Here is a 13967-nt window from a genome sequence, read left to right on the forward strand (position 1 = left end):
GTCAGTTTGTCTGTTTGTAGTACAGGGGATTAAACCCAGGGCCACTTGCATGCCAGGTAAGCACTCTATACTGAACCACATCCCCAGGACTCATGATTTTTAGAGTCCTTTGGACACACACTTAAGTCTGCATTACTCCTAATGAAAAAGGAGGCTTTGATTTCTCTGTGCACCTCAGATTATAACTTAGGTTTAGAAAGCCTGGAGAGACATCTATTTAGGAAGTTTGGAGGTTTATCTAGGGATCTTTACAGTCTATTGGGTTGGTAGTATATTCTCTACTTAAGGGGCAAACTTCACTACAAAAACTCAAAAGTCCATTCCAGCTGTACAAGGCAGACTCCAGGCTGCTAAATTTTCATCTAAAATGTCTCACACCCTCCACAAACTTTGTGGAATTAGAAACCAAATACATTTGCCAGACAAAACAGACAGGTTGGTGTTTTCAATTGCACAAGAGTAGGCAGCCCAGATGACGTGCTGCTCCTGTGAAGTTCACGTGTCACACAGAAAAAAACACACATTCCCTTTTTCTCACCCAGAGTAAACCCACATTTCCCTTTCTCTCCACCCCGCATTAAGACATTTTCACTTTTCAAGGGCTGAGGGTCTTTCAACAGTTTCCTAGGCCACTGAGATTCAAAATCTCAACCAACATTACTACTGTTAATATCCTTTGGCCTGATTTGCCAGTATTCTTGGCCAAGAAGGAGAATTCCTGGGGATGGAATCATTTTCAAGCTACCAAGGTTTCCCTCTGAGACTTCTTAGTCAGTACAGTAGGCTTCTCAAGGACTGGGGTCTAGTTAGCATCTCTCAATCTACCCTGGAGATCTTAAAGCTTAAAAAAAAAAAAGTGCAAAATAAGACCTCTTAAAAAGCAGCCTGAGAAACCTGTTTGTAGGAAATCTTTATTCAGCCCTGAAGCTAAAAAAAAGAAGAAGAAGAAGAAGAAGAAGAAGAAGAAGAAGAAGAAGAAAGAAAGAAAGAAAGAAAGAAAGAAAGAAAGAAAGAAAGAAAGAAAGAAATCCAATTATTTCAGGATAAGCTGCTGTTTCTCATGTTCTGTCCCTGAGCTCCCCCTTGTGCCCTGATGGGAAATAGATTCAAGGGAAAACTAGAGGTCAGCACATTTAGACTGTGGGGTTTAAGCAGTACCCTAGAGGAATGGTCTGTACACATTAGGATGCATCACAACTTCAGACAAAGAGCTCTCAAGATACAGTGAAGACTCTACTCTGAAGACCATGGCATTTTAAATCAGTTTTTCACAAAACCAAGAAGCAAAAATCTGTCTCTGGGGGAAAAAAAAGCCATATCTAAAAATGTAGGTTAAGATAAATTATTCTCAAATTTTAATATGCAACATAATCACCTTGAGTTTTTAAAAATATTCCTGTGTTAACCTCCAGACATTCTGTAAGTTCTAGAAATCAGTTTTAAAAATAGAGACCCTAAGGTATTCTGTTGCAGATGATATTGAAAAACCCTGGCAAAGACAGTTAAGTTCCCTAAGTGGCAAAGATTGCCAGAGGTGAGAAACGAAACTTAACTGGTTTTCTCTTCTCAAGGAAAAGTTCACTTTCTAGATGCCATCATTTAACCCTTTGAGACTATTTTTGTTATTACATTAAAACATCAAGATGTACCTTAGCAGAGTCAGAGTAATAATTTCTCTTAAGGTGAGAACTATCCTTTAGGAGCATGATTTGTTTGAATCAAAGACATAGCAGAGGCATCAGAAGCCATCCCAATTAGGCTCCCAGAGGCTAGACCTCAACAGGTTAGTTGCAAGGTCCAAAAGGGACCTCAGATGTGCTACAGTAAATAGAAGGAGCACCTGAACTCCAGGCTCTCTGGCAGACTATCAGAGAATGATGAAAGACTTGAGCTTTTATCACTGTACCCTCTGAACACATCTTTTCATAAAGACAGTGTGGTTTGCTGCCTGGACTCTGGCTTAGAGGCTGCAGAAGGATCTTCTGAGTCTACAGAGCATCTGTCTCTCCCTGCTCCTTTCTCTGCCATCTATTACCTTTTATACTCCTTTCATCATGTTCTTTTCTCATCTTGAATAGGTGAAAATAATTATTAATTTGTAGGTCTGTGAAAACCAGAGAGATGCAGTTTGGTGAGATGTGAATGCTGGTATGCCTTTATACCCCAAAAGAAACCAAAAACAATGTGTTACCACTATAATTATTTTTAGGATACACAAAATGAAGCAACGCTTAGACCACTGATTTCCAATCCTGATATGACATAAACAAAATAGCTTAAAATTTCTCAGGGGTTATTATGAAATTATAAAAAACAAATATCAATCATTTTCTTTTTCAAAATACATGACTTTGCAGTTTAATGGAGAAAAATCTTCAAGTCGAACTATGATCCAAAGATACCTTAATACTAATAAGAATAGAAATAATCTATATACTGAACAATACATGTGAAAAATAATCTAAACACTGAACAATAAATGTGAAAAATAAAAATCAAGAGACATTTGAATGTCCCTCATATCATGAAAGCAGCCTTTACTTAAGTTGATAGTTTTCTAAACCCAGGAAATTGCTTATGCTCCCCTACTGTGCCCACACAAAGTGAACTGTATAATCATATCTAGACTGTGGAGCGCTGCTTCCTCAATGCCAGTCAGTCAGGGAAATGAACTGTATTTTATCTAGGCCAGACTCACTAGTGATTCCCCTATCATTAAACAGAAGTCTGAGGAGCTGGAAATGAATCCTACAAACTCTCCAACCTGGTCCCATCCCCTTTCAGAGAAAGAAACTATAACTCGGAGGTTAGATTACTTAATCAAGATCACCCAACAAGTTGGTGTTAATCTTGTACTAATCTAGGGAAGTTCCTAATCCAGCTCTCAAGGAAATTAAGATGAAACACTAAGAATAAATACAAGGACACAGTGTAATTAATTGTACCTAAATAACTTTCAAAAGAATTAGATATTCAAGGCAAATGGAATAAGGATACTGGGAAATATTGATATCGACCAGGTACCTATTCTTTCTTCTTCACCCATGCTTAGTATATCCCTCAACAAAAACCTACAGATACCTTTGTTCTCTTTCTGCTTTATTCCCATAAATAATGTTTTAAAATAAGATTCTAGATTTTTCCTCTAAAAATAAGTATGTATATATCTATTATATGTATTATAAAATACAAATGTTGAACAATCACATATAAATAAGAATACCTGGGGACTGAAATCATGCCCGCTCCAGGTTTAGTAGGATTACACCTCATTTTCACAGCAGTTGATCGGCCATTAATACAGGATGTTGTAGTTGTGGAAGACCTATTATGAGGCAAATAGTATTTTAAAAAACAGAGGTGACACAGATCATGTGTATAATCATTCTCATGCTCTATAAAGAAGAAAAATGTATTAAAGTTTGCTAATTTAGAATACAAATTCAGGTCTCTTATTTTGACTATGCCAAGTTGACAACTTTCCCAGGTAAAGTGACAAAGCTATAATCAAGGTGTTTGGTAAAGCTATAGAATTTTAATCAAATTATAATCAAAATATTCTTAAAGGGAACAGGGTTCAGATCTACTTAGGCTGATGTTTTGATGTGTGAATTAGAATTACTACCTAGACAATGAACTAGAGTGTCCTTATTGCCTAATTTAAAAGTGCGTATGTGTGTATGTAAATATATAATATATACATTTATATGTGTGTGTGTGTGTGTGTGTGTGTGTATTTGAGAGAAATCACATAAGGCTTTTTAAATATTCCAAGTTTCCTACTTTTTACTAAGACATTTAATGATCAATTTTTTTTTTATTATCTGTTCAATTCAAGCTACCCAGAGGTGATATTATATATCTTCCCAGGAACTTAACAATAGAGAATGGGAAATAAAAATCCATATATAGAGATATATATGCGTTCCTTTTGATAAAGAATAGTCAAGGAAAGCAGTATCTTCACTTACTTATAAAAGAAATGCACATCTGGTATTTGGCTTGGTGAAACTGGGAACATGTCTTCTTTTATATTAATGTTTTGCAATGTGGTTTCAACTGTTACGCCTAGATGACATTAAAAAAGAAACTATTAAGCAATATGGGAAAACTAGTTTTATTTAATTTCTGTACATCTGAATAGCAAATAGCTTTACTTTGATAACTGTCATTTCGCCAGAAATACTGCATTAAATTAATGCATTCCTGATAAAAATAAGGAACTTCCCAAACACTCAAAAAGAGAAAAAATTCTACTCCCTGGCCTTGCAATTTAACTTAAGTTACTTAACTTCCCTAGGTCTTATTTTTGGATCTGTTGAATGCATGAAGTAACCTAGATACTCTCTAAAGTTCTTTCCAGTTCGATTAGTTCAAAAATCTACTTTTAAAATTGTTATCCTCTGGTGAGTTTTGTCAATATGCTAGGCTATTTTGCAAATATAGCTTCTTGATCATGGTTCAATATACACATATTTGACAAAGTAAAATTTTCTGTTCCCAGCCAGCTGCGGCAATGCACATCTGTAGTCACAGCTACTCAAGAGAATGAGGCAGGAAGATCACTTGAGCCCAGGAGTTCAAGACCAGTCTGGATAGCACAGAAAGATATATGCCATTTCAAAATATATACACTTCAATATATACATGTGTAAAATATATTTGTAATACATACATATTATATAACATATGTGAACACTAATAACTTCCAGAAAATAACTCTAAAATGTTCTTGATCTAATAAGCAGAAAAGCCGGACTTTTTAATAAGAGGCAAGAAAAATGATGATAGAACTGAAATGCCAGCATTAACAGCATCTTTGCTTCTAACAGAGTTCTGGCTATGAGTGCAAGCCAAGTGATGGGCCTTGTCCTGGAATCTGAAGCTGCATGCCTATGAAGAAGAGAGCAAGGATTCTCAAATATCGCTGCACATCACAACCACTCATGGCACTTGCTGGATTCCAAACCCTCACCCCAGAGGTTCAATCAAGGTCAATGAACTTGATTCCTAAGAATCACTACTTATAAATCTGGTTTCTTCTAAAAACGTCCCTATAGCTTTCAGGACCCAGATACCTGGAGCACATGGGGAGAAACTCAGCACCTCACATTTGCTACCAGTTTACTTTGGATCTCAGAAAAGATTATGTATATTAGTGGCACATACTATAATTTAGATTTAGATTATGTTTGTCTACTGTTCTTGCTTTGGTTTTTTGTTTTGTTTACTTTCATTTTAAAAATTATTTTGCTTTTTAAACTCTTAGAGAATCTGATGAAAGGCATAGAACATGATTTATCATATGAGTTAATATGTAAATTCAGAATCTTGTACTCTGGGAGGTTGATCAGTAGATCCCACACACAGAAGCTTTTAAACCATTTTACAAAATAATGATTTAGAGTTACCTGTTTGTCTTAATCTTCTGTGGTAAACACCAGTGCCATAACAAGTTACCATTACCATAATTTTAGAATAAATGTATGCATGCATATATTAACCATGGGGAACTTACCTAAAAATGTGTCTGCCAGAATGATGGACTGGGATGACAAGGCTGCTCGGAAACCCTTACTTTCAGAAGGGATAATTGTTGACTGGCACACAAAAGCCCCTACCAAGTTGGTGTAATCATCTGATCCTGCCACCATTTCCTTTACTGTAAAATCCGATATGTTATTAGTACAGAGAGCCATCTTCTTCCCCTAGGAAACAAAGTCGCAAGAGGTTTTACTGAAAGTCAGTCTCTAAACTGAATCTCAGTTAGTCTTGCTCTAGGAGAGCTCTAGGAGAGCATGACTCTCTCTTCATCACAGAGATTCTGATTTAAGGGATCTGGGGTAAAGCCCAGGCATTAGTGTTTTTTTAAAAGCTCTCAAGGCAATGCAAATGTTCAGCCCAGGTTGAGAGCCACTCCAGTTATTCAAGCTCTACTGTTCTTCATTCATGTTGGATGGAAGCCATATAACTAAGTCATCTATGAGAGTCCAGTTCACAGGATATGAAGGAATGCAAAGAGACCAACAAACTGCTGGCAAAGGTTTTAATGCCAAGGAAAAAGGCTTGCCTTGCCTTCTCCTTCACAGGCCTGAGTGTGGCATGAAGATAATATGAAAGCTGAAAAAGAAAGCCTAAAAGTCATAATGCAGCAAAAACCCAGCACGTCCAAATTCTAAACAGTATCTTTATTCACCTACTGCAAGTATCTTTATTCACCTACTCTTAGATCCAGTGATGTGAATCTGTTTAACTATAAAATGAAGACAATATAAGAGGTTAATTTTTAAAATTATTTAGACATTAGCTAGAATGAAAATTTATTTGTAAAAATTGAAAGATGGTTTAAACATAGTATATTTAAATATACTGCTGTCCCAACGCAAAGAACTATAGCTTGCTCCATAATTTCCAGAAAGAAATATAAAAAGAAAATAGGAAAACTATCTCATTTATCGTAGATATATAGACTGTGCACAGAAAGACATAAAGTAGAGCCGGGTGTGGTAGCAAAAGTCTGTAATCCCAGCAGCTCGGAAGGAGGAGGCAGGAGGATCACAAGTTCAAAGCCAGCCTCAGCAATTTAGCCAGTCGCTAATCAACTCAAACCCTGTCTCTAATGAAATACAAAATAGGGTTAGGGATGTGACTCAATGCTCAACTGTCCCTGAGTTCAATCCCTGGTACCCCAAAAAATAAAGTAAAATAAAATAAAATAAAGACATAAAGTATACAGATTTTTCTTTCCTAATGCAATTTGCAATCATGACATATAAATTTTTCTCCCTCTACAAGTTCTTCTGACCCCAATAAGGATTCTATATATTTTTTTGCAAATCTTAAATTGTTGAAGCTAAGGCAAAATAATGGAAAAGAGCAGAGAGAACGTACTGAGGAAAGAAAGGGAAAACAAAGGAAAGACTAAAATAAAATAAGTGAGAATAAAAAGAGCCAGGCGCGGTGATGCATGCTTATAATCCCAGCAGCTTGGGAGACTGAGGCAGGAGGATGGCGAGTTTAAAGTCAGGCTCAGCAAAAGTGAGGTGCTAAGTGACTCAGTGAGACCCTGTCATTAAATAAAATACAAAATAGGGCTGGGAATGTGTCTCAGTGGTCAAGTGTCCCTAAACTCAATCCCTTGAACCCACTCCCCAACCCCCAAAAAGAAAAAAAAGAGAGAAGATGGAAGAAGAGACAGTAGAATAAAACTAGGAAATGTGTTAGATAATGGAATTAACCTCATTCCGTGCCTCATATAATATCTGACATACATCAGGTATTTAATATAAATTTACTTATTGAACAGACTGGGTGACTAACCCATATAGTAAGTATGTATGTTGGATCTCTCCATGTAAAGTCAGGAAAGGACAAATACACATCATGTAAAGTGTATAGATCTGTTTTTTTTTTTTTTAAACTTCTGTGTTCATCAGATCTCTATTTCCTTTTAACAAGTTTGATACAGCATTTCATAATGAAGAAAATATTTAGAAGTTACTATAGAAAGAGACACGGAGGAAATGCCTTATTATATTCTCAACTTTGTTGATGGTATATACATATACATTCTTCACAGCACCAACTTCATATGTCCATAAAAATATTGGACACGTAGATCCACTAAAAAAAAAAAAAAAAAAAAAAAAAGTATCACTTAAGTTTGTGCTTCCTCCAACAACAAAAAAATTCCATTATTAGCAGAGGCAACCTTATCAATTGATATTTGTCCCTGCATATCTCTTTTTTATTTTGTAAAACTTCCTCTTAACGATCATTTTTCTTCTGAAGACACAAATCTGACAATATAAGCACGCTGGTTGATTTGTTAACTTGACTGGCTGAAGGAAAGCCTGGAGAACTGGCAAAGTATTAATTCTGCAAGTGTTTATGAGGGTGATGCTGGAGGAAACTGGTGTGTAAGTCAGTGGACCTACTGGGAAGGTGCACCTCAAGGTGGGTGGGCACCATTCAATTAGCTGGGGATCCAAATAGAACAAAAAGGCAGAGGGAAAGGATTTCTTCTCACTTCTGGAGCTGGTACTCTTGACTTCTCCTGCCCGGGACATTGGAACTTCAGGCTCCCTGGCATTGGGACTCCAGGGATCACATCAGCAGCCCTGCTCCCACCACCCACCCACCTCTGGGGTTCTCAGGCCTTCAGTCTCAATTGAGAATTACACCAATGGCATCCTGGTTTTGAACCTTTTGGACTAGGACTCAGACATGCTGCCAGTATTCCAGGGTCTCCGACTTAGATGGGATTTCTTGGCCTCCATAATCACATTAGCCAATTCCCCTAACAAATCCTTTCTCATATAAATTTTTTTCCTGTTTTTCTGGAGAACCATAATACAATAAGCAAGAATAAAACTCTCAAATCACAATTGCTTGCCTGAAAAGATAGGTGGGGTTTGATAAGCCTCACCCAATTTTATCAGGAAAAAGAAAAAGAAAAAGAAAGACTCTCAATGCACTTCACCACAGCTCCAAGTCTTGGGGTTCAGCTAACCGAATAATGCTTTGATGGACAGAGAACCAAATGATGTCAACCCTGGTAAAGAAAGCTGTAAATATGATAAGAGGGAACAGAGGATTTAAGCAATCAAAGCTCAGTTCCTGACATTGGTTTTTAGTTCCCAGGGAGATTTTACTGGTTTACCAACACAGAAAATATCAACTTAATCAGAGCTAGTATATAGCTCTGTCTCTTCTTGATATCTAAAACTCACCTCATGCCCACATAAACTGATATTGAAGAAATGGAAATATTTTGTTCCTTTGGAGGTGAAGCTGGGCCCATTCATTAAGGAACCCACGCTGCTGAGGTTGCTGAAGTCATAATGCAAACTCTGATTTTCTTTTTCATGGTAGAAAAAGCAGTCGCTATAGCAAACTGAGTGATCCTTTATTTAAAGAGAACAAAACACAAAGAAACAATATTGAAATAAAGAAAGTATTAACTACTACTAAAAATGTGTCCTTAAAAGTTCTAGGTATAAAAACTATTTCAGTAATTTTGTCTTTGTTATATTTTACCATCCTAATACAGAAAATTTCTACATTGTAAATTTTTCTAGGCAGAGTTTAGAGGCCTCAGATTCTTTTAAAGTCAGAGTAAAGTTATTCTCAAATAAGTTTCTTATAGGAAGGTACTTTAAGAAATAGTAAAAATTTCCTGTTATGCCAATTTAAAACTACTTTCACTTCCGTCTGTAATATAACATTAACCTGTACTTTAAATGTTGTAAGATATACTTTCTACATCTCAGATAATTCCTACAGCCAACCTACAAAAGTATTTTATGTGCTCTACCTTAATAATGTATAAGAAATCAATTCTAACATTTTTTGGAAAACATTTCTTATTTGAGTTATTTGCTTAACATTTTAAGTTCTTAGTAACCAGCCCATTCATAGTACGCATTCAGTGCTGCATAAACATAAAAAGAGAGCAAACAGGAAAGGGAATTAAAAACCTCTTTTTTTTCCCAGAATAAATAGCAACATTATAACTTCTAGAGAAACATTAAGGGGAATTCTTGAGTTGACCTATTAAAATATGCTTCTCTGAGAATAACCGAAACACAGCCTACTTACCTGAGTGCTTTTACTCCCAGGCCCACAGGGAATACAAGCCTCCTTGCCATAGACCTGATGTATGGACAGGTAGGTGTCAGGTGGACACTCCTTGCACTGGTTCGTTTCTTTCTCAATGTAGTGGCCTGGGGGGCAGGGGACACACGATGAGCCCGACTGTTCAGAACCAAGGGCACAGGCACGGCATGAAGACGCCACCCCATCAACTGCATTAGTGGCTATGATAGAATAGATCTTCACCATGTCATTGATGAACCGTCTATTCTAAAAAGAAAGCAGAAAGTAATGACTTCTGCCTTGGAGCTTAGTTGTACAACTAGATTACATTTTATGTTGATATCACCAAAACAACTAAGTAGAGTGTTCCAACCTAATAGTTTGTAATTGACAATGAATTAATATCATTCTTATTTGGTCCTTCTTTTTTAAAAAATCCTAAATCTTGAATTTGGAAACTTGGAGTCTCACCACAATTGACATGAGATGTGTTGTATTTGGTATAAACTCGAGCATATTTATAGACTTTTATGTTTGGAAGAACTGCTGAACTTTAGTAAAGGAGCAACTTTTCTCTCATCATTGTTTATTCAGGTCTAAGTCTAAATCTAGTGACACACTGAGGTAGGGTAGAAAACCAATAGACTAAGGAACAGAAAATCCTGGAAGATTAGGACCTCTTGTCCCCACTCAGACACTAGCTGTGTAATACTGATAAAATCACATCACTCCTTTCAGCTTTCCTTCTCTTCTCTAGTGTTTTTGCTCATAAAGGTATATTTATTTCTGCTGAAAGGATATGAAATAGGGAGCAAGATCCTGGATCTTACTATATTTTCCTTCTTGTGATATTGGGTTAATTAAGGTCTGGTTTTCATCAAGCAGTGAACTTAGCTCTAGTAGAATAATGTTTATCCAAATGGCATTTTTTTTTTTGAACCTGGGCAAAGATAGAAAAGAAGTGAAGAAAGAAGTAAGATCCCATCACATGTTCATGACCCACAAGATGGTGATCTGAACCCTCCTGAAGAACAAGTGGAATCAGGTAAAATCTGGAGAATATGTTCCCCACCGGAAGCCTCAAGGGAAGACAGAAAATGTACTAATTTGCCGCCACAGCATTAAGGCCATTTCTGAACAAGATATTCACCTTGTTCTCATCCTGCTAAGGTCATATGTACGAAGACCCACAAAAAAGAACAGTCCTACTACCATCAAAACACACAATGGAATTTACTTAGGGCAGGGGGGAATGAGGTCTATCTAGCCAGAAAAATACAAAAAAGGAAATGATCTTGTGTGTTAACCCAATTGTGTGTACTGACACATTCCCTAAGAGATAAAATCATAGAAAAATCAAACAGCACCAGATAATTCAGACAAAGAAGACAGTTACCAACCTTCTCAAAATCTCAGAAAGCTTTAATAGAGACAAGTTTTTAAATAGCTATAAAATTAGATTTTCTCTTAAGCTTTAAGCAACTATAATTAGTTCAGAATTCAGAATAATTCAAAGAAATATTGTTATTACATTTCAGACATTCTTACCCTCAAAAGATAAAATAAGTTACCCATTTTTACACCAATCCATTACTTAGCCAGATGACTGATTCCACATGAATAAAAATCTAAGTCTTTTTCATCCATATTTGCGCGATCTCTTTGTGTGCATCTCCACAAGGGGGCACCATCTTTATGTATTTAAAAAAAAAAAAAGAGTGTTTGGAACTTACATCTTGACCTTGATTAGTTCTCTGGAATGCCCATGTAAATGTAAATGTGGCATTCTTGAAGATGATGTGGGTGTATGCTTGTTTTTCTTTGGTTCCACCCCATGATTCCACCACATTGGTACTTTTTCTATTAATATCCTAAAAGAGTGGAAAAATATAAAATAAAGCACAAACTCAGTATTAATAGACATGTAATATATTTTACAAATAAAGACTTCTATGTTTCATCCACAGAGCTCCTGTAAGTCTAGAATAGGGCCTGGAAATTTACATTTTAATTTTGACAGCAGCATAGATGATAGAGTAGACATAACAACAAAGTAAGAGATTATTGACAGTCTAGTTGAAAGACAATAGTTTGAATTTCAGCAATGGCACCATCTAACAGATTAAAGAAATAAGGAAACAGCACCAGAATAACTGAAGACCTATTGGTTATTTGTGGTAAATAGATGTATTGAAGATCATCCATAATTTCTTTCACTGCTATAAAATCAATATTTTTTTTTCAGAATAAATTAGTCTCCATTTAAGTAGTTAGTAATCACAAAACATTAAAATCTCCACATATCTTGTATATTATGGGGGAAGTCGTTAATGATCTATTAACTAGTTAATAAAGGGTTGCTGAGGAAAAACACAAACAAAAACAGAGCAGATCTATGAAGTCACTATTTAAATGTACTGTTAAGCCAGATGCCATGATGCACAGATGTAATCCCGCAACTTGAGAGGCTGAGGCAGGAGGCTCACAAATGAGATCATCCTTGGCAATTTAGCAAGACCCTACCTCAAAATAAAAAAAAACGAAAATCACTGAGGGTGTTGCTCAGTGGTTTCATGCTCCTGGGTTTAATTGCCAGTACTGCCCCAAAAAAGTAATCTTAAAATCCTAGCCAACAATTTCCTAAAATCCATTTGAGTTCTTGGTGAGTTTTGAATTGTTACTTTTCTCAAGCTAGGAGTAAGAAAAGAAACAGGCAAAATTATGACATGTGGATAGTAAAGTCCTTTTTCTAAATGTGTTAAATTTAATAAGAAAATTTTTCTTTTTTCCCAATGCTCCACACCTTCATTATTTTCTGCTCTTACTTATTAATACACTTCTCCTTCCTAAGAGTTTAAATTGCTGACTGGTAATTAAGGAGAATTTTCATTCTGCTGGTGCATATTTCTTACAAAGGAATTTTCTACAGGTTAATATTCCCTGGACTTTCTCAGTCACCTGGGCCTCTTCACTTATTTCTCCCCAGGAGGAATAAATGTCTTCTTTATGGGCTGTTTTGCACAATTCTTAATGACTTCTTTAGACATGTTTAAATGTTTTCTAGAAACTTCTAAGAATTCTGAAATCTGCCTTTGAAAGCTTCTCTTCTACTTACCACCATGAAGTACAGGACACAGTCGGCTGAACAGAGGGTCTCAAAGACAAAGGTTATTCTTCCTAGTTCAGAACCTGTGGCTCCAGTCATAGATGTTGGTGGTCTATTTGACAGATTAAAATTGCAATATTTACATTATGTCCTAAATACAATTTTACAACAAAATTAAGCCACTTTTCCTGTTAAGTTGAAAACTACGTACGTAGTTCTTCTCTTTCCCTATTCTATAGCTTCCTCCAAAGCACAACTTCTTCCTCACTCAGATTCTGCAAGTCCACCCCCTTGTTCTAAGGGGAAGTCTACACAGCCATGAAAATATGCCTGCATCTCCTGCTGTATATGCTCCCATTGATCCTAAAGCAAGAATAAAGACCTCTTAGGGCTGGGGTTGTGGCTCAGCGGTAGAGTGTTCGCCTAGCACACGTGAGGCCCTGGGTTCAATCCTCAGCACCTCATAAAAATCAATAAATAAAATAAAGGTATAAAAATTATTAAAAAAAAATAAAGACCTCTACAGGGAAATCTCAACAAGGGGGACAAAAGCAAAATGACATTAATCAATTTGTAACATCTTCCTTTACAGATAGAACTGAGAAAATAAATAAATAAACTAAAAAATACTCCTGCAAACAACTTAGGCTAAGACTCTTCATTAAGCATCCAAGAATAATGGTTATTATAGCTTTTGATGTAATATTCTAAAAATTTTTAGCTTCACTCCAGCAACACACAACTAAACATTTGTAGTTTCTCAGTCACTGATTCTACAGATATTCCTAAATTTAATACATAATTCTGTAACAGCTTATTTTACTAAGATTTGCAATACTAATATATGCAATAATGGCAGCCATACTTTTATTTCTAGAGGGAATCAGGTGTGAAGATTCTTACAGAAAGGAATCAGAATTGGTTTTCCTTACTTAAATCCTGGAATATGCAAGTTTAAGATCAGGTAATCATTATCAGAACCTCCAGCTCCACTCTGGATATGATCTCCAGCCACCTCCCAACCTGTGAATTAAAAAAAAAAACATTTTTATTAGTAAAAATTCCATTAATGATACTCAAAAATAGTTTTATTTAAGATAAAAGTTACAAGGGAATTAGTGTTTATGTTCAAAGTTAGAAATACTCCAAAGAATTCCCTGTTTTTAAGTCAGTTGTAAATTGCATACATAGGGAAACTTGTAGATACCAATAAAGAGTTTATGAATGTACTGTTCTGCATAAAATTATCTAATGGTAAAACCAA

General features: G+C 35.9%; 1 protein-coding gene across 2 annotated transcripts in view; it reads right to left on the minus strand.

The window, feature by feature from the left end:
- Elapor2 (endosome-lysosome associated apoptosis and autophagy regulator family member 2) overlaps positions 1-13967 on the minus strand; it is a 163815-nt gene that overhangs the window by 24236 nt on the left and 125612 nt on the right. For both annotated transcript variants that reach the window (XM_048799554.1, XM_048799553.1), the window contains 8 exons: positions 13636-13726; positions 12713-12815; positions 11331-11468; positions 9601-9864; positions 8733-8906; positions 5519-5708; positions 3972-4068; positions 3224-3325 (listed from right to left, as the gene is read on the minus strand). In XM_048799554.1, the coding sequence (XP_048655511.1) occupies positions 3224-3325; positions 3972-4068; positions 5519-5708; positions 8733-8906; positions 9601-9864; positions 11331-11468; positions 12713-12815; positions 13636-13726 (1159 nt within the window). The remainder of the gene's footprint in view (positions 1-3223; positions 3326-3971; positions 4069-5518; positions 5709-8732; positions 8907-9600; positions 9865-11330; positions 11469-12712; positions 12816-13635; positions 13727-13967) is intronic.

Source organism: Marmota marmota, unplaced genomic scaffold, assembly GCF_001458135.2.
Source record: "Marmota marmota marmota unplaced genomic scaffold, marMar, whole genome shotgun sequence".
NCBI lineage: Eukaryota > Metazoa > Chordata > Mammalia > Rodentia > Sciuridae > Marmota > Marmota marmota.